Source organism: Carcharodon carcharias, chromosome 18, assembly GCF_017639515.1.
Source record: "Carcharodon carcharias isolate sCarCar2 chromosome 18, sCarCar2.pri, whole genome shotgun sequence".
Lineage (NCBI taxonomy): Eukaryota > Metazoa > Chordata > Chondrichthyes > Lamniformes > Lamnidae > Carcharodon > Carcharodon carcharias.
Window position 1 is genome coordinate 94,189,350 of NC_054484.1, and position 22,050 is coordinate 94,211,399.

The 22,050-nt window shown below is 40.7% G+C and overlaps 1 protein-coding gene across 2 annotated transcripts in view; it reads right to left on the reverse strand.

The window, feature by feature from the left end:
- Window positions 1-2,365: 2,365 nt before the first annotated feature.
- esd (esterase D/formylglutathione hydrolase) overlaps window positions 2,366-22,050 on the reverse strand; it is a 32,350-nt gene continuing 12,665 nt past the window's right edge. The window contains exons 3-9 of one of the 2 annotated variants that reach the window (XM_041211919.1): window positions 16,724-16,812; window positions 8,817-8,915; window positions 8,343-8,467; window positions 6,402-6,521; window positions 4,853-4,951; window positions 2,875-3,042; window positions 2,366-2,770 (exon numbers count right to left, since the gene is read on the reverse strand). In XM_041211919.1, the coding sequence (XP_041067853.1) occupies window positions 2,690-2,770; window positions 2,875-3,042; window positions 4,853-4,951; window positions 6,402-6,521; window positions 8,343-8,467; window positions 8,817-8,915; window positions 16,724-16,812 (781 nt within the window). In that variant the 3' untranslated portion in view covers window positions 2,366-2,689. The remainder of the gene's footprint in view (window positions 2,771-2,874; window positions 3,043-4,852; window positions 4,952-6,401; window positions 6,522-8,342; window positions 8,468-8,816; window positions 8,916-16,723; window positions 16,813-22,050) is intronic. The other variant, XM_041211921.1, reaches the window with a different exon arrangement.

Genomic DNA, 22,050 nt, shown 5'->3' on the forward strand with positions numbered 1-22,050 from the left:
AAAGGAGTCCAAGAACTTAAGTCTGAAAAATCTGTTCAAAACATGAAGCTGACAAATTACTCTGGAAGCCAGTTCTAACATTGTGTGTAGGGTGCAAGAGAACCACAGATGAGAAAATAAGACAGCAGTACAGATACCCTGACTCCTTAAAGTAGTATCCAACGTGACAGATATGATAGATGACACACAAATTAAATGCATTAAGTATCTTTGCCAATTATCCGCTTCTATGTACCCATCTCATCTATTTATATTAAACACTATCATATCACCCTATTACCCATGTTGTTCAAAAGCTTCCCTTTTCCACCATGAACACTTTCACTTTGATGAGCACAAAAATAACTTAGTTTATATTAAAAGAAACATATCCGCGATCTGCTGTTGCATTGGATTCTATCTTCATGTTCTCTTTGGTAGAATATTTCAGGGTAAGACCTCTTCACTTTCATTAATCACAAGGTGGTGTCTCACCATCACCTTCTCAAAATCAAATGAGATGAACAATAAATGTTGGCCTAGCCAGCCATGCCCACATCCAGTGAAAGGACAAAAAAAAGTTTAGTGCCTATTTTCATCCTCAACTATTCCATCTTCACCTCAATTGTCAGCATTCACCAAGGTCCTGGAAATCTCAGCGAATTGCAGAGGGGATTTCACATTGTTGTTATTCCACACCGAGGGTTACAGCACAGATCTGCCATCACTGCCTCCCCACCACCACCCCCCCGCCACCTCCCCACTCCCTCCTAAACCCCCCACCCAAACCCCCACCCACCCCAAATCTGGCATGAGTGCCATGCAAGAAAATTGATTTGACTGTGCCCATCAATCCCGGCTTTCCAATTGGGATTCAGGGATAGCCCAGTCAACCTGGTGTCCATTTGCTAATCTTTCCCTTTTGAAATAGCTAAATTGTGATGATGGTCCTTACACCAAGTGGGTTGAGAAGCCAGAAAGAGACAGTGAGAAATAAAAAGCAGAGGAAAAGAAAGTGAAGAAAAAAAGAAAGGCAAAAAGTAGGGAAAAAAATGGTAAGACAAGTACATTAGTGTCACATTTTTAATGTGCAGTATTAAGAACATAAGCAATAAGAGCAGGAGCAGGGCAAACAGCCTTCAAGCCTGCTCCGTCATTCAATAAGATCATGGCTGATCCCTCGATTCCCCTGGTACCCAAAAATTTATTGATCTCAGCTTTGAATATACTCAATGTCCAAGCATCCATGCTGTCTAGGATAAAGATAACCCAAAATTCACAACCTCCTGAGTGAAGAAATTTCTCCTCATTCCAGTCTGAAATGGCCAACCCCTTATCCTGAGGCTATGATCCCTTGTTCTAGCCAGGTGAAACAGACTCTCAGCATCTACCCTTATCAAAGCACCTCAGAATTTTATGTTTCAATGAGATCACCTCTCATTCTTCTAAACTCCAGAGTATAGGTCCATTCTACTCAATCTCTCCTCAGAGTATAGACCTAAGCATGAATGAATCCAGTGAACCTCGATCTGCTGCACCTCACCACCACTTCCCAAGGCAACTAAATCCTTCCTTAGGTAAGGAGAACAAAACTGTACACAGTTGTAGTCTCCCCAAATTTTTGCAGCAAGACATCTTTGATCTTAAACTGCAAACCCCTAGCAATAAAGGCTAACATAATACTTGCTCTGCTTTCATAGCAAGGAAGACAAGAGTCACACTTTCTCTACCCGTTCATATTGTGAAGTCAGGCTCCAAGCTTGGGATTCAAAGGTCATTTCTCACTAGCCACCTAGCCCAGAACGCGGTTCAATCATTAAATATGATTGGCAAGGTAGTTCTTTTCAATCACTGAAATCAGAAAGCAGGTCCAGGATTTCTTTTTTGCTTCTTTTTACTACAGCCAATGTTTCTCAGAATGAGATTACCTTACCCCATTAATATCTGATCGCTGACTGGCCCTTCCTCTAGTTACCAGGGAATACAATTCAGTCACTTTGACAATGACTGAAGAGAATCAGTCCCTTGGAGCAGCTGTATTGACAGCAACAAAAAGGTTGATTTACATTCAAGCACCGTACCCTGTGGCTTGTGTGATGTACCCTGCTCACCAATTTCAATCATGTATTTGTATGTACAGCCTGTGTCAACACTTCAAGTACGTAGCTAGCTTGTGAACCAACCTTGGCAGTTCTGAGTATTCCAGTTCAAGTTCTTTTTGAAAACTCATTACAGGTTACTCAACTGAAAATGAAAGTAATTTAAGCTGTCAACCATCTGAACTTCAGCCAATTCTGAAAGTGTGCTGCCTTAAGTGCAAGGGGTGAACACTGCTTGTCTACTGAAATGATGGCAGTGTGCTGTTACAAAGATACATCGATTCAACTTGCTGCTTAATTGACTTTATTCAAAGGTTGTGCTCACAGGTTGATTTCCTTGGGTTGAAGTGGGCAGGATGACCTTGATTTCAAAAACAAATCAAGTGCAATGATTTCAGATGGGCACAGATCTGTTTCCAGGATGAACTGCACAATGCAGGCCAACAAACTCTCAAAAACCTGCCAGCCACCACATGGGGGAAAGGGAGAAGATGACAGTTCATCATTCTGGAACATCATGTCAATAGCTAGTTTCTCATAGGGAGATTATTTTCTTTGATTTCTACATGATTAAAAGGCATAGTTGAGATGTTCATTACTGCTGGTGACTCTTAGGCATTTAGGTACTTTGCATGGTGCTTGATGTGGTCTCCAACAAACGTAGCGATGAAGTAGTAGCTGTGGTCATACCCCTGCAGAAAGCAAAATGTGAAACTGTTAAAATCATAGAGAGATGCTGATATGGGATTAAGATCCCATTTATTTTTTGGCTAATCTAAATGCTGGACACACTTGCCTCCTGAAGACGAAAAACAACAGGTATCTTCTTGTGAGTACATGCTGCAATGAAGTTTTCAGGGAGTAATTGTCCTGCAGCCAGGAACTGATCGTCCTTCCCTTGGTCAATAAGTATATCGAGGGGAGGTCCTGAATAGGTTCTTGCCAGGCAAGTAGCATCATAAGTCTACAGGAATAAAGAAGTTTCACAATTTACACAGTCTAAGACGGAACTATAATTGGTTTATCTGCTTGTTTACAAACACCTTTGATATTTGCTCACAGCTTTTAATATGGGAAATATATTCATCTGTACAGTTTGCTAACCAAAGGGAATTCAAACATATGGCATGATGGTTTTAAAAACTATTTCCTAGATTATCTTAAAATCCTAACAGCACCTTAGCTATAGGAAGCAATGTAGTTTCTACGTGTTTAATAAGACCCGAGTCTTTCAAGGAGTGACAATCACCATCGGATTGCCGTTGTGCTCTTACTTTCCCATGTCACGCTGGAGCTCTGCATTTCTGGCTGGAACTTCCGATCCTGGCTTCTGCAGAAATGCATAGCATTTCTGAAATGGAACTGCTTCTCCGATTGTTGGTGGAAGACAAGCCACGTCCCTTTTTTACAGCATTAGCTACTGTATTCTGGGAGGAGTTCACTCATATACTGAAAAGCTGGGATATTTAAACAGCTTTTCAGTGTGTTAATGTCTGAGTGTATGGGTGAATGTGTAGTTAGGTAAGGGGGTAGGGTGGGTGCAGTATGTGGGTAAGGGTATAGGGTGGGTGAGGTAAATGAGTGAGGTGGCAGGTAGGGTAGGGGGCAGAGCAGCAAGCAAACAGGATGAAAGGGAGGCAGGGGGCAAGTTGGTGAGGTTTGGTCAGGGAGGAATCGGGTGGGGGAGGGTGGAGTTGGGTGATGAGGCCAGGTCGTGGGGAGGCAGTTGGAGGCTCTGGGGGGAGTTGGGTGCAAGTTGGGTCAGGTCAACTTGTGGGGAGGTGGGGGGCCTTGGCAGCAGCACAACAGTGTTAGTTAAATAGTTATCCAGGTGTTAGACCAGGATTTTTCTGTCTAACATTCCCTGGGTGACTATCCAGCTAAGAGAGTCGGAATTGTTTCAAGCCTCCGACTCTAACTCAGTGTTGGAGACTTTTTCAGAGGATCCTGGGGAGCAGAGGAATTGTCCAATGGAAGTTCGAACTTCCCAGGTAATTTCCACAGACTCAGCGCATCAGGACTTCTGATGGGTCCCAATGCATATCTTGGGGAATATGTCTGGTCTCCGACGATCAGGAGACCTGAAGATCTGAGCCATTGTAACTCATGGTGCAGCCTGGTCAATAGTGAACTGAGAGTGCTCATCTAGCATCTCTGGTAGGGCCCACAAAATGCATTACTATAGCAAGGTCTTGTGTCAGTCAGCCCTGAGCCAGAATTGGGGTTTTTCCATTGAGAACAGTTTTGGGAGCTTTGGATCTCTCACAGCTTAAAATCTTGCTTGAAAAAAAAACTCAACAAAGAATTAAAAAATATACATAACAAGAACTGGGTGCTGAGAGTTTAACAGAAAAGCTGCTACAGATTTTCAATACAAGTTAAAAACGGGTCAAGGTGGTTCACACCAAGGGTCCTGGATTTTAATCAGCTCCAGATAGGTTACTTGGCTCCTCACTCCAGTGATGAGTCCTACATGTTGAGTTTGAACAGTATCACCCACCCATTATTACACACAGAAGCAAACAGTTCAGTACAAATTGTCCATCTCACCCACACAAGCTACAAGGATGTGGGAGTGAAAAATATTGCCTTCGCATGAATTGATTCAAGGAAGTTAGTATTATGGACTGTACATTTAAAAAAAAAGTGGAGAGTACACTCAGGATGCCAAAGGGTAAAAGTCCTAGTAAAGAATTACCTTTACCTAATAAGAACAAAAATTTGCAACTTAATTTAAAAATACATCTAATTTCCTACTAACATTATAACCTTACCTCCCATTTGCTTTTATCAGAGCCCAGGTATCCAGTAAATGCTTTCTGACCCCAAGGGCACAGCACAGGGTTGCAGATAGGAGCAAGTGCTGACACAGACTATACAGATGTTATCAGGGATCAAAAGCAGAAATACAAATTAATATCTCATCTAACTTTTCAACATTGCTGCATGTACATCTTAAGAAAGCGCAGACTATAATTCAGTCTAAATTTCAATGCTGGATTACCAAACATTTTATTGCTTTTTAAATTAACATATAAATATACATTTTTCGGACATAAATCAGCATTTAATAAAAATAAAGGTGCATGGAAATATTTCGAAATTTGAGAGAATGGTTAAACAAGGCTGACATGAATAGGGAATAAGAAATTTTTTTTACACGAGTTTTAATTATTGATATCAGCATTTCTCCAGAATACTGTGCAGGGAAGGGTAATATTAAAATACATTAGAAAATGACGCCATGTGTTTTTAGCTTATTTTGTATAGTTTAGGTGCAACCAAAAAAAATTGTTTTCTCAAGCAAGCAAGAGGTGCTGTGGAAGGAAATTTCGTAAACATACTCCAACCATTCCAAGGTAGCCTATGCCAGCCTGCAGCAGAATGGGACCATACCCAGGCCTAGAATCACAATGGCTGGTAACATTCATGCCACTTAAGTGAATGTTACCAGAAGAAAGCCGAACCATCAATGGCACCAAACAGCTCACCTTCAACATCTTCGTTACAGTACCATCACTGGTGAGAGGATGCAATTACAGCATGACAAGTTTACATAGGAAATTTCCATTCTAAATGTGGACATTAGAATTTATAATGGAAATGCAGAAAAATAAAGACTGAATGTTTGACTTTAAAATGGATACTAAATTGTGTTTGCACCCTGGTCCAATTATTCTCTCTTTTCATAAAGAACCTCCTCCTTTCACTAGTCTGAACGTATACCAGCTTATCCTACTGACATTTTAATTTGCTGCTGGTTAGGGAGTCCCAAGAGATCGTCACTTTAAAGTGATTACAGAGAGAGGGGAGAGAAGTGAGGAGTTTTTTTATGCAGTGTGTTAAGACTGGAGAATACTTTGCCACAGAGATTGATTGAACAGAGATCATTGCAGCTTGTAAGAGAGAAGTTAATATTGTTTAAAGTAGAGGAAAATATAGGGCTGTAGCGAGCAAGCAGGGCAGTGGTATTGGGTCGTTCTAGCAAAATATCGTTGAATAGTCATCTGCAGCCTTTGGTTCTACAGATTCCAAATTAAACTCAGGGAAGTCAGCAATCTTTCAAATATTGGACCATTTAGTTCAGTAGATATATAACTCACGCTATGTTTTCCTACAATAGGTAATGCACTATTTGCAATGAAGTCAGAAGCATGACTGAAAATAATACTTAAAATTACTCTCACATAGTATAATATAGCAGCAGCCCTGCCATATGCCTAGGGTAAGCAGGCATATCACAGTATCAAACTGCAGAAGTTATGATGCTATTATGTTGTATGACATTTTAACCCAGCTACTAGTGTCCAGGAGTGTATGTACCTTATATTTTCCAGGGTTTCTTAAAGTACAAATAAGAGCCCCATGACCACCCATCGAGTGGCCAAAGATGGACATCTTTTCAGGATTAACAGAGAAATTGGCATTTATCAGATGAGGCAACTGAGGAGGAAAAAAAACAGTAATTAGCAAATTTAATTGCATTAATCAAGATATGGGTCATACAAGCAAAAACAGAAATATATCACAGAGGAAAAACTGACACACATATCCTCTCTTTTAGTGCTGGAATCCACATTACATGAAGGATGTGTTTGCACTAGAGAGAGTGCAAAGGAGATTTACCAGAATGTTGCCTGGGCTGGAGAGTTTTAGTTATGAGGAGAGATTGGATCTACTGGGGTTACTTTCCTTGGAGCAGAGGAGATTGAGGGGGGACATGACTGAGGTGTATATAATTATGAGGGGCATAGATAGGATAGACAGGAAGGAGATTTTTCCCTTGGTGGAGGGATCAATAACCGGGGGCATAGATTTAAGGTAAGGGGCAGGAGGTTTAGAGGGGATGTGAGGAAGAATTTTTTCACCCAGAGGGTGGTGGGAATCTGGAACTCACTGCCTGAAAGGGTGGTAGAGGCAGAAACTCTCATAACATTTAAGAAGTATTTGGATGTGCACTTGTGATGCCATGGTATATAAGACTATGGGCCTAGTGCTGGAAAACGGGATTAGAATTGTTAGGTACTTGTTTGACCGGCATAGACTCGATGGGCTGAAGGGCCTTTTTCTGTGCTGTAGACCTCTATGACTCCAAAAGGATATTTTAATATTTGACTTCTATTAATATAGAAATCTTTAGTTTTCAAGCACAACATAAGCATGTAAGGGAGCTTTGAGTTCCCAATCCCTGGCTCATTTTATAGATTTTACGAAAGGCAAGGCGATACAGTCTTGAGAAAAGCTATAAATCAGACATTAACTGGCAGCAAGAAAAGAGATACACTTCAATGCTGCACATTATTGAAATAAAAAACAGAAAATGCTGGAAATACTCAGCAGGTCAGGCAATGTCTGTGGAGGCTGAAACAGAATTAATGTTTCATGTTAACCACCTTTTGCCAGAACACAATATTGTTTAGTTTTATTATTACTTGTGTACCACTTGCTCTTTGGAGACTGAATGCTCATCTGACACTGCAGTATTGTGAGATCAAATTTGCCCATGATAGCACACGGGACTCAGATGTGCTACAGCTGGCACTGCCCTGATTATAACTGTTAGTATGGAGCAGTCCTGATATATGAGAGATCAAAACCCCATGTGTAATAACACCTGTTTACCACACTGAGATACACTAGGCAGAAAAAAGCTAGGCAGAAGTTCACTCAAAACTTACAGTATTAAATAAATCTCTCAGTTTCAGCCCAATCTTTCTGTAAAGAAGCTAGAATATTTCAGGTAGAATCAGCAGGGGTTGGTTTGAAACAAAAATTGCATTGAATCAAAAGCTGGATGCCTGAAAGTCCACAAACAAATAAAAGTGAAATTGATAATTTGCGAGATAAGGGTATAAAGGAATATGAAGCAAAGGCAAGTAAATAGAGCTCAGGTACAGGTCAGCCATAGTGCAATGGAATGGCAGAAGAGATCTGAGGGGGCTGAATGGCTTACTCTTGTCCCTATGTTCCTCATATTTAATACTCAAGATTCAGCACCAAAGGGAGGTGTGTTTCAGCTTGAACAGCCTTTCCTTCCTCAGAACGCGAGTGCTTTGATGCCTAGCCATCAGCTACCAACGCATCTGAGAACCTCGAAAAGCTATGCATTATGGTCTGAGCATGTAACCATGACTGGGAGCCAGCCTGTAGTTAGCTGCATAATACTCTTGATTAATCAAACAACTTCAAGAGAAATGTTCACCTCATTTCAAAATTAAACATTACATTTTTAATTCTGAAAACTGCAGCCACAGATCAGAGTACCTCCTCTGTAATGTATGCGTGCATCCTGTAGTTCATCTTCCAAGGGTCCTCTGTGGCATTTAAGTAAAATCCAGCCCCTGTACCAAAGTCCCAGCTTTCGTCTTCACCTTGAATATTGCAGCCACCTGGAGTGACAAAACACATCAGCGACCCACAAAGCCACTCAGAACATAAAGTGGATTAAATGAATTATAAAAAGTTGCTACTGCTTTCACCTCTACCGATCTATCACCATTAGGATGATGTATTTTCTGACCTAGTTCATTGGCAAAGGCGATTCTCAATATTCAATTCACCATAACTAGCAGAAACTCAAACTGCTTAATACTTAATTGCTTCTTTTTGTCCTTGAAAGCATATTATATAAAACAGCTCAATTTACTTTACCACAACTTTTTTAATTACTTGAAGTGCATCTTAATTTTGGGTGGACAAGTGGAATTGAATGGAATGATTTGAAGATTAAGTACTCACGAGGACTGGTGTCTGGGGCTACAATGACAATGCCATGTTCAGCTGCTGCTTGCTGACTTGCTGCTTTGGTTATGAAGTTTTGTTCAGTGCATGTTAAGCCTACAGAAAACCCAGAAAGGATTCAGCTTAGAAGACTGAATTTTCACATTTGTTTGTACTTCAACAAATAGCTTAGTACAGTTTAAAGAGAGTACCCCTAAACAACAAGGTCCCTGTTGGAGGAACACAGAGATCCAGGGATGCAGATAAAAAGATCTTCCAAGACAGGGGACTGGTTAGAAAAGGCCATAAAAAAAGCTAATAGGATGCTGAATTTCTGATGTTAGGGCAAGGATAAATTCATGTTAAATTCACATAAAACATTGGCCAGACTACAAATGGAATATTGCATATAATTCTGGGCAGCCTATTATAATAATTGAACCAAAGAAAGAGTGCAGTAAACATCTACTAAAATGGTATCTGGAATGAGATTATAGTTATGAAAAAAAACTGGAAATTTTAACTGAAACAGACACGTTAGAAGGGGTCTGATAAAGGTCTTCAAAATGATAGGTGAGGTTGAGAGAATAAACAGTGAAACATTATATCCACTGGGTCAGTAAATTGGTAAGAAAGGGCCACAGACTGAAGATCATCAGTAGAAGAGTGGAGGAGGAAGATACGGTTACACATGGAAGGTTATTAGAACGTGGAATGCTTTATCATAGGTTGCTAAAGCAGAAACAACAGCAGCATTTAAAAGGGAACTGGAAAATTATTTCAAAAGAAATAGGAAAGGATAAGTAGCAGGAAAATGGATTAAGGGTAGATAACTCCAAGGTAGCTGAACAACTGACATCAAAATGAGTGTAATGGGCCAAATGGTCTCCCATGATTTCTATGATACAGTCAGGACTTTATTTCTAAAAGATGCAAAGATATTTTCTGATGGAAAGTTTTTTTGAACATAAAAGCCTTCTTCCTTACTATACTTTAACCTATCTTTCTGTAACCTACCTTGAATGCTAAATATTTATCAAGAGATTCTGCATACCGCCTGGGTGAAAGAGGAATCTGCGTTGTACACACAAAAATACACTACTTGACCACAAGGATGCAGCAATAAATCCTGGGATTCAATAGCAATGAGAGAATAGAGTATAACCTTTGGGATTCAGCAACAGGTCTAACCAAATTGGTGGAAAACTAAAGCAGCTGTGGAAAAATTGCACTGAACTATGAAAAAGAAATCAAAGTTGCTACCAGACATGATGGTGAACGGTTATTTTCCAGTGACAGCATTAGATTCTTTGAGGCTCAAATTATGTAAAGCCATGATGTAAAATACAAGATGGATAAAGCAACTTCAAAATTGGTATTAATATAAATGGATGGAGGTTTTTGTTTTTGGCCAATTTAAGGGACCGCCAAATCTAAAACACGTGGGCAATGTACTCGATTGCCACAGATGTCGTGATGAAGAAAAGAATGGCACTAGTGTTAAAGCAAAGGTTAAAAAGTCATTCACGGCAACAACTGATCTGGGGACACTGTGAATGAGGGGATAACTTCTGAGTAAACCCACAGCTCTCCCATGACGGACACACATACACATTGTTAACGGATGGGAGCAAGTTTTGAGGATGATACTGCTTTCCACGTTACCTACTCCTCTCTGAAGTATTTATGCTGAATGCATATCATAGTCTGTGTTTTTCCGGTTTTAAGGGACTGACCTAGTTTTCTCTATGTGACAGTGGGGCCATCTTTGCAGATATTTGAACAGTTTAGCTGCGCACTTGTGTTAAGAAATAACCAACACAGACTAAGGACAATGCTGGGTGCAAGGAATGAGTGCAAAATTCTATTCAAGATCCCACACTGAATTTAATGAGCTGGTTTTATAAATCCTACTGGAAGATTTTATTAGTATTTTTGTGCTCTTTAAGGAAGTCAATATTAGGCATTAAAACATTTTTAATGTTTGGGTTTGGACAAAATGCAACTTCCCCAATCCCCTGACTGACCATCTGATCCACCCTCCCCAACATGGACCATCCTCCCTTCCTTCCGGCCCATTTTATGTCCTCCCCAACCCAACTTACCGTGACCTGACCCATTCTCCTCACCCCGACCCATCCTAACCCCCAACCGATTCTCCCCAATCCAACCCATCCTATCCCCACTTCGACCCATTCTATGCCCCCTGACCCATCCTACCCTAACCCCAGATCCATCCTACCCTAACCCCAGATCCATCCTACCCTAACCCCAGATCCATCCTACCCTAACCCCAGATCCATCCTACCCTAACCCCAGATCCATCCTACCCTAACCCCAGATCCATCCTACCCTAACCCCAGATCCATCCTACCCTAACTCCAGATCCATCCTACCCTAACTCCAGATCCATCCTACCCTAACTCCAGATCCATCCTACCCTAACCCCAGACCCATCTTACTCCAATACCACCCAGTGACCTTATACACCTACATTCTCCCTGCAAAATGCATTTAAACACTGGGAGCTTTAAACTTACCTGATTTACAGCAGCTAGTGCCATAAAAAGGGGGTGTGACTTCACTTCCCCCAACATTGCTGCCCTGTACTGGAAGGCGTCAGGAACCAGGTATGCTGGATATTTCTCATCAGGCCCTGGTCAGAAAAGCAAGTGAGAAATGTGCAGCTGACCTGGGTATGTGAAAAAGAGCGGAGTGGCAATCCAATTGCGATTTGCACTTCTTGGAAGTTCTGACTCCTATATCTCAATGCATTTCAACTTCAAAACAGCAATACCTACCCCTGTGAGTATTCCACTGTCAACAGTCATTATCCTTATAACCTTGGAGGGAGTTGCCAATTTACACTGAATTATTGGATATTTTGTTGTGAATCTTTAAGCACCAGAACTTGGATTCAGGCTGTGCAAACTTAGGAATAAAGTCATTTCAAGATTTCTATTATTGTAAACTGCAGTCTAACTTGAACATTGGGTCCAAAAGACGAGTATTGTAATCCTTCATATCAATGAATTTCATTTTGGCCTTAAACCAGCAACAAGAAATTCTGTGAGGCTTCTGTGTAGTTTGGAGAGGGGATTTCTTTACTGGTTTAAAAGGAAACTTACTTTGGTACTCTTAATTACAACATGGCTGTTGATATTAAAAACATCCTGCCCACAGCAAATTTCTTTCCTCGAGTTCCTTCTCTATTATTTTTTTAAGAATGGCACACTTTTCCTTCATCTGTCCATAGCTTTGATGTAATGCTGAATGCAGCCAGAGTTTATTATGATTACTAATGAACATTTTGTCAAATGGAAATTAGCTTGACAATGTCCAGCTTTAGAAATAACACCAGTAGAAAAACAAACTATGTACCAGAATCTATGCTGATGCAAGGCATACTGTGCCAGTGGAAGAAATGGGCTTGACCAGCTAAACATGTTTCCACACAATCAGAAATATTGCAAAATTTAAAAACATAAGTTAACTCTAATTTTAGCCATTCCACAGAAGTTTTCTTAGTGTATGTGATACAAAAACAATGCTAGACATTTAAAAAGTATAAAGATGCACACTGTATTCACCATTGTATTATACAGATGCCCATCATAATGTTTGCACTTGATAAATTTGCCAGCTATTTGGTGCAATATCATGAATTAACATCCCTAAAGCTTATAAACTATTAAAGCAGATCAATAATTTATATAATAAAAACAGAAATTGCTGGAAATACTCAGAAGTCTGACAGCATCGGTGAAGAGAGAAACAGAGTTAATGTTTCAGATGACCTTTCATCAAGAAAAAATTATAAATAAGGTGGTAAAAATGTTCCAAGTACTTCAAAGAGGTGCAAGAATTAGATGCCAATCCAAAGGAGGAGACATTTGAAGGATTTATGAAAAACTACCGTTGAACAGTGACAGCTGCTATAGCAGACCGGGGCGGACAGAATCTGCCAAAAACTGCATAGTGACAATGAATGCCAAAAGTTCAACCTGTAATATTATAAATGAACTAAAATCAGAGTGTGTGAATCCCACTATTTTCTCCTGAGCCGCAGGTTGATTGCTATCTAGATCCTTGTTCTGAACAAGCCATTGGGTTGCTCACAAGTTGGCATAGGGAAACATTCACAGTTTTCCAACCCTCATACAAACTCCTCCGCACCTCCCCACAGTATGGAAGGGATTCATTAGCCCTTTATTGATGCATCCAGTTTACCAGGAAAACTGAAGGAGGTGGCATTAGAAGTAGGAACAGAATTATTGCCACAGAATTACTACCCATCAGCCTTTCATTCCACCTCCCTCTTGGGAAGAATGAACTGTAAGGTTTACTGTAATTCCAAGTTTTCCTCAAATTTTAACAATTACTTTCTTGCATTGTTTTTAGCATTTCACAATTCCCTATTCACTTACAATGCTAGGCAAGGATACTGCCAATTTCGCAATGTTATTCAAAGATCAAAACATCAAACGCATTTGTAGCCCCATCTGAGAGAAGCTATGCTCAATGAATTACAGCACCAGAGATAAAATTCATTTACTCTTTAAAAGCACTGATCCCAACAGAATGGCTCCTTAAAACTGCAACCTGTCCAAAATACAGCTACTTATGTCCTGCCTCACACTAAGCCATGTTCATCCACCAGTTCTATTATTACCTACCTCCACTGATCTCCTGGTCCCCAAACATTAAGCTTAAACTTAAAATTCTCATCTTCAAATCCTTCCATAGCCTCGCTCCATTCTACCTCCAAAACCTTCCCTATTATTGTACTCCCTTCAGACCCTGGCCTCCTGAGCACCTCTCCCACTGCTAGTGTTATGGCCTTCAACTAACTAAAACCTGCTTTGTGTTCAGTACCAGGACAACTGCTGTTTCGGATATATATTAATGACTTGGGCTTGCGGGTAATGGGCACATTTTCAAAATCTGCAAATGGTGTGAAACTTGAAAGCATAGTAAAAGGCAAGAAAGTTAGTAATAAAATTCAGGACGATATAGACATGTGAACAAATGGCAATTGAACTTCAACAGAGACAAGTTTCAGTAGAAGAATGAGGAGAGACAATACAAGTTAACTGGTACTATCTAGAAGGAGTGCAAGATTAGGGAGAGCTGGGCTATTTGTGCACAAATCTTTTAGGGTGGCAGGACAGGTTAACAAAGCAGCTAATAAAATATATCAGTTCCCAGGCTTTATAGAGGCATAAAAGTATAAAATCCAGGATGGATGTGAAGGCATCGGGGAGGCTACAAAAGAGATTTACTAGAATGTAAATCATCCCTGGAAGCAGTGATGTAGACAGGCTGAAGAAGCTGGGGCTGTTCTCCATAGAATAGAGAAGGCAAACAGGAGATTTGATAAAGCTGTTTCAAATCATAAAGGATTTAGATAGAGTAAATAAAGAGAAATTGTTTACAAGGGCTGAAGGGTTGATAACCAGTGCGCACAGATTTAAGGTGATTGACAAAAGAATCAGGTGACATGAGGAAAAGCTTTTTTTCTTAAAGACTACTGTGGTTAGGATTTGGAATGTACTGCCAGCGAGGGTGGCGAATACATATTCAATAGTAGCTTTCTAAAGGGAATTGGATAAATAATTGATGGAAAAAAATTGCAGGGATTTGGGGAAAGAGGGCTAACTAGATTACTCTTCGAAAAGACCCAACGCGAGCTTGATGGGCCAAATAGTTTCCTTCAGTGCTGTGCTATTTAATGATTCTGGAATTCTCTAAGACCTTTGTCTCCTCCTTTAAATTTCATTCTCAAAACTTATCTTTTCTTCCAAGCATTCAATAACTCCCCTTAATTTCTCTTTGGATGTTTTCATCCTCTTGTTCCTTGTAATGAGTCATGGGTATATCAATATATTAAAGGTATTACATAAATGTGAATTAATATTTAGAGGCAAGAATTGCAAAATGCAGTATTTTTGACACACCAGGCAGAGTTTAATGCTCCCCTGGGAGTGAACTGGGAGGCGGGGGGTTGTATAATGGGGCAGAAAGATGCAGGGTGGAGATCCCGTCACATTCCCGGCTCCCCCCACCTTCCAAACCCATGAACAAAGCCATGTAGAACGACAAGGGCAGCAGATAGATGGAGAACACCACCACCTGGAAGTTCCCCTCCAAGTGACTCACCACCCTGACTTGGAAATATATCGCTCTTCATTCACTGTCACTGCGTCAAAATCCTGGAACTCCCTTCCTAACAACACTGTGGGTGTACCTACAACACATGGACTGCAGTGGTTCAAGAAGGCAGCTCACCACCACCTTCTCAAGGGCAACTAGGGATGGGCAATAAATGCTGGCCCAGCCAGAGAAGCCCACATCCCGTGAACGAATAAAAAAAAGTCCAGAGCAGCAAGGACCGAGGACTGCCCTCCCACCTGGAGGTCAATTGAGGCTTTTAATTGTGGTGGGGAGAGATTTGGGAATCCCTACCTGCATGGGCAGCCTGTGCCCAATAGGGAGGCCCACTGGCAGCAAGGGACACACACACGGGAAGAGACCCGTCTGCCCTTTATGTTGACCCCCCAACTTCACTGGGGCCTCTGTGACTGCTGCAATTGCACTTCGCTTACCTTCCTCCAGGGCTTCAATGAAGATCCTGTTCCTAGGTCCTACAGCAGTGGGCACCACTTCCAGTGGCGCTGCTGGTACTGAAGAACTCCCAGCCTCTGATTGGCTGGCAGCTTTTGGAGGCAGGCTATCTGCTCTGAAGACATCAAGGACTCTGCCACCAACCAGCCAAGTGCCCAACTGTCATTAAGTCTGGTCGGGATGTTCGGAATGGCAGTGGCTGGGTTGCCACCAGCTCTCCAACTGGTGGAATGGCCCACTGCCACAATCATTAAATCCTACCCAAGAGTCATTATTGTTGCTCAAACCTGTAAACTGCCTTACATTGCATCCAGAAAGAACTCTCATTCCATCCACTGCATTTAATAAATATTTATTTACAAGGCTGGACAATGACTAAAGTTCAGTGGATGTTCAGCCACACCAACACAGGTTGTATCTGCCAAGTTTCATACCAAAACGCTCATGGCACATGTTATCCTACGCTAGGCAAATCAGTGGTCATACTTTTTTTTTACTATTCATTCATTCAGTACTTTCCTCACATCCACACCATTTTAGACAAAAGAAATACGAATAGTTCGTCACTCGATGCAAATTGTAACATCAACTTTGCATGACAAAAAATGAGACAACTGCAAACATCACAATTGACAACTTTTGAAACCGTACATGTACATGGCTGAGGAATGGGGGAGGAATGAGGATGCCAAGGAGTGTCTGGGATTGGGGAGGAATGAGGTGGGAATGGGGAAGGAATGAGGAGGCCCTGGCTCTCCACTGCCTATCTGGACACCTATGGAGAATACACCCTGTCCACATCCCATCCCATGGCCTTGCCCTAACAGGGCCCCAAATCCACCTTTCTCACTTCATCCCTCTGCCAGGCAATAGGTTGAGCCCCATCAATCTCTGACACCTGTATAGTACACTGCAGAATCCTTGGTACCTCAACAGGGTCTACAATATGTGATGTGTTGTACCTCGGGGAATTGTATCAATTTAATAAAGCTTTACTTTTTAAGGAAAGCAAAAAATATAAGACATCAGACATTAAGCTCACCTTATCTTCCTAGCAGCAATCCTTACAAGCAACCTCATTTCAAAATGGTTTCCCTGTTTCTCTGGTGAATCTCCAAATATATAAGTAAGTTACAATGAAATACCAAAGGGATATGACAGTTTATTTTCTCGTGATCAACTTACTGGGTCAGTTACAAATTGTTGAAGTTACACTATGCCCATAAGGAAAAGGCATCTTTTTAGGACCACATTAAATTATTGTGGAATGTAGGAAGTCTCAGAGATAAGAGATAAGTTACCTGAAAGCCAGTATAATGCAGGGCAGTTCACGTGCTGTGTTTTTGGAGGCAAATAAATTCCAAACCGCATCTTGCATTTTAACTCTGAACTGTCATTCAAAACAAAAATTAAATATATTTTAATCGGTAACACAACCTATCAATGTGGAAAATATAAAAATGGTGAATCTAACGCTCCAGGGCAAGGTTTCTGATCTTCGCCACACTGTTCTCACCTACCTTGATTGAGTAGTGGTCAGAGATGAGCAACAAATTCCAAACCAGCCACTCAAGACCATGCTCCACAAAAACCAGGGATGATTGGATGAAGTCCAGGATGCTGGACAGGTCCAATGGGCACAACCCTTTCAGCCAAGAATTGATTTATGGTGTGAAGGGACATTTAAAAAGGATTTTTTTTTTTTTAAATGTTTCAAAATGAGAAATAATTATATGTAATTATATAAATAATTATATGTAAGGCCTAGTATTATCTTTTGGTCACCTGGTCACTCTCAGTTCAGAATAGTCAATTCACATACATCACAACCCACTTAAAAACAATGATTACAACTCATTTCACAAAAGGCTCCACTGAGTCATATCTGAACTTATGCAATTCTGGATCAATTAAAGTGTCAAAAACAAAAAGAGGGAGTAAAATCAGACAAATCCCAAGGACATGATGAACCACATCCTAGATTCTGTGGAGATAGTGGATTTGCTGGTTATGATTTTCTAAAATTATCAAGATTCTGGAACAGTCCCAGCAGATTGGAAGTTAGCAAATACAACTCCGCTATTCAGGAAAGAAGGGAGAGAAAACAGGGAATTACAGGCCAGTTAGCCTAACATTAGTCATCAGGAAAGTGCTAGAATCTATTATTAAGGAAATCTCAACAATGCTCTTGGAAGATGACAGTATGAGCAGACAAAGTCAACAAGGATTTACGAAAGGGAAATCCTCTGACAAATTTATAAGGGTTTTTTGAGGATGTAACAAGGATAGATAAAGGGGAACTAGTACATGTAGTATACCTGCATTTCCAAAACACATTTGATAAGGTGCTACACAAAAAGTTAATAGACAAAATAAGGGCTCATGGAGTTTGGGGTAATATATTATCATGGATAGTGCACTAGCTAACGGACAGAAGCTAAGAATTAGGCATAAATAGGGCAGTTTCAAGTTCACAGGCTATGAATAGTGGAGTGGTGTTGCAAAACAGATCATAGCAGCCTGTTTAAGATTCCACCAAAATTTCTTCCCTATTGACTTCTTTGAGAAAGTTTGGATGAAGTTTAAAATGGGTTACAGATTTGCTACTGCCTGTTTTATTCTAGCAACCCCACCCACCACTCTGCCCAGACCAATTTCAACCCCATTGCTCCGTTGATTCATTTTATGACATTTATTGTTTAAGGGTTGTTCAGTTGGATTGGCTCAAACTGACAGGTTAGTTTAGCCTGGCTATGAGCTGTCTTTGCATTGTCCTGCAAGTGAAAATTATTGAGTGGAGGAAGCACTCAAAGCAATTGAAAGATTGTGAATGGCTGGTAATCTAATAGGATTACAAAAGATGCAGAGCTCTGTAGTTTTTTTTTGTTTCAGTTGAACGTCAATGGATTTGGGATTGTATTTCTGTGGGAAACTTGTGTTACCAAGGTGGTCAATGTCAGCCTCTCAGCCTGCAGCTACAAGCTCAGTGTTTATGTTGATTCTGGCCCAGCAGTTAGCTTAATGCTGCAGGAAGTTTCACAGTGGAGAAATCAGTTCCTGTTTTAAAATCTATGTAAAGACTAACAGGAGTTAGTCATTCAGCTCCTCAAGCCTGTTTCACCATTCAGTTAAATCATTGTCAATCTGTACCTTAACTCTAATTACCTGCCCTTGTTCCACAATCCTTAATATCCTTGCCTAAAAGTAAAGCCATCAATCTCTGATCTGCAATTTTCAATGGATCCCCTGCCTCACCAGCTTTTTGGGAGAGAGGGTTGCAGATTTCCATCACCCCTTGTATGAAGAAGTGCTTCCTGATATCACCCTGAACAGGCTAACTCTAATTTTAAGGTTGAACCTCCTATTCTGAACTACCCACAGAGGAAATAATTTCTCGCTATCTTCTCTAACAAATCCTTTAATCATCCTAATCACCTCAATTAGATCACCCCTTAATCTTCTGTATTCAAGGGAATACAAGCCAAGTCTATCCAACTATTACCTCATAAATTAACCCTTTTGACCCTGGTATCATTCTGGTGAATCTGTGCTGAAAACTCTCCAAGGCCAAGACCTTCCTAAGGTTTGGTGCCCACATCTGAACGCAATACCCCAAAGACTGTTTAACCAAAGCTTTACATAACTGTAGAAACGCTTTCACCCCTTTGTCTTCCAGCCCCGCCTCGAGATAAGGCGAGGATTCCCTTAACCCTTTATTTTTGTGCATGCCCACTAGCTATTACTGATTTCTGTGTATGGAATCCTAAAAGGTGTGAAACTTGTAAATGTTGATGTTCAGTAAGATTTGGCTGCGCTCGTAGACGGAGCTCAGAAAGTTAGCATGCAGATACATCAAGCAATTACAAAGGCCAATATATGTTGGCCTTTATTGCAAGGGAATTGGGGTACAGGGATGAAGAATTGTACAGAGCTATGGTGAGACCATGCCTGGAATAGTGTGTGCAATGTTAGTCTCCATATTTAAGGAAATGGAAATTGATCCCTGGAATAATAGGGTTGTCCTATGATGGAAAGCTGAGTAAATTGGGCCTATATTCGCTGAAGTTCAGAAGAATTGACCTAATTGAAACACACAAGATTCTGAAGGGGCTTGACAGGGTAGACACAGAGGTTGTTTCCGCTAGCTGGGGAAATCCTGAACAGGAGGACACAGTCTCAGGATAAGGGAATGATCATTTACAGCTGAGAGATGGAGGAATTTTTCACTCAAAGGGTTGTGAATCTTTGGAATTTTCTATCCTAGAGGGCTGTGGATGCTCCATCATTGACTATATTTAAAGCCAAGATAGACAGATGTTTGGTCCTTCAGGGAATTAAGAGGTATGGGAATGGGTGGGAAAGTGGAGTTGAAACGCAAGTTCAGCATGATCATACTGAATGGCAGTGCAGGCTCAACAGGCTACAGGGTCTACTCCTGCTCCTGTTTCTTGTGTTCTTTTGTTCAATAGCCGCATAGAGGGCTGAGACTTTAGCTGCATAAAACTCTCGCTACAGCTAAATCAAATGATTTGCTGCCCAGTCAAATTTTGCTGAAATTCTGTTAAATACTCCTCATATAGTATGCTGAAAATGCTCTATTGTAACCGCTAAGGTCATTTTCTTAAACAAACTTTGAGCCCAGGAGTCAATCTAAAGGTTCTTATTTATACTGCAATATCATGCACCATTAGCAGTGATGGAGACTGTGATACTGGTCAGAGAGAAGACAGCACATTAGATTTATAGTCAAATTAAAATTATCTCTCCACTGCATCTGTATCATATCTATTGATCACTCAACTTGTAAACAAATGATGAGGACATTGTCCTACAGTTGACTATGAAAGATTAAAATGGAGACAATATTTTGCAAGCAATTATTAAAATGACAATATATTAACAATATTCGGTACTAAGGATGTTGTAGACTGAGAAACAGAGCTACATAATAGAATTTAAATTTTGCGGAAAACATCAGGTCCAAGAAAAATGAGTCTTCCAGAGGATTGTACTGTCAAAGTCCAATGTTGGATGGGGTGGTGAGGCCAGGGAGCATTCATAAGATAGGGAGTTCAGGACAGGGACAATGCAAGATTTATATCTGAAGCCTAGATACGGTTTTGCTGGTTCTAAAATATTTTAAATTCAGAGCTATTATGTAGCAGAAGAATAAGTTCCACTGTCTGCCCCTCCAGGCTGGATGGTTGATGAAAATAATGACTATGATTCAATTTGTTCCAATGCATTGAGCTGATTTAGTATGTCAAATTTGTAGTTTCTACAGGCAAGGATTGTCTAAACATTTGTTCTGGAAATGGATTGAAAAGGTATATCCTGGCTAGATATACTCAAGGTTATATAATCACATATGTAAAACAAAAACCCCCAATTAATAATTTAAAAAATGTTTTAATCTGACTTTGGAGCATCCAAGTAGACTTAGAAGTATCTGTTCTCCATACACTGGGGAATTGAAACACCCATTCTGAAAATGTCTCAGGTGTTACTATATTTAGAAAAGGGAAACATGATCCTTGATAATACCGGTGACTCCGTGTTCTGAATACGGTCAGGTGGATTAGAGACATACCTACGTTACAACAGTGACTACACTTCAAAAATTTAATTGGCTGTAAAGTTTTTGGGTTATCTTGAGGCTGTGACAGGCTTTATAGCAATGGAAGTTTTTCTTTCTCTACATACATACATATCGCATAGCCACATTTTTGGCCATGGACTTGATCTGATATCAATGATGTACCAAAACAAGCCAATGTCACAGCCAGGACAAAATAAAACAAATAGAAGCCGTTCTTGTCCAATGTCGATGTGCACTGCCAGTAGGATTGTGGTCAGTGTAAAAATCCCAGCCGATCTTTTTCTTCCCTCCACAACCCCAAAGGCACTGAAATGAACTCATCCCTACACCTCCCCCCGGCCCTCCCCCTCCCCCATCCACTGACTTTGATCAGCAACCTCAGAGGATTGAATGTGGGACCTCCTTGGTCTGTGTGGCTTGGCTGGTTACGACATAAGTCTGCAAAGCCATCAAGAGAGCTGTAATAACCTTTGGAAGTGCATTCTTCCTTGCTGGGCTACAATTATTCAATATCAAAGTATATTTAGATAATTTTTATGAACATACATACGAATTAGGAGCAGGAGTAGTCTGTTTGGCCCCTCAAGCCTGCTCCACCATTCAATAAGATCATGGCTGATGATATTGTGACCTTAACTCCACATTCCACCTAATCCCAATAACCTTTGACTCCCTTGTTAGTCAAGAACCTATCTCCAACTGCCTTAAAAATATTCATTGACTCTGCTCCACCACTTTCTGGGGAAGAGAATTCCAAAGATTCACAGCCCTCAGAAAAAATGTTATTCTCATCTCCAGCTTAAATGGGAGGCCTCTAATTGAGAAACTGTGTTCCTTAGTTCTAGTCTCTCCCACAAGGGGAAACATCCTTTCAGCATCCACCCTGTCAAGTCCCCTCAGGATCTCATACGTTTCAATAAGATCACCACTCAAACTTTAAAACTCCAATGGACACATGCCCAGCCTGCCCAACCTTTCCTCATGAGATAATGCCCCCCGCCCCGCATTCCAGGTACCAGTCGAGTGAAC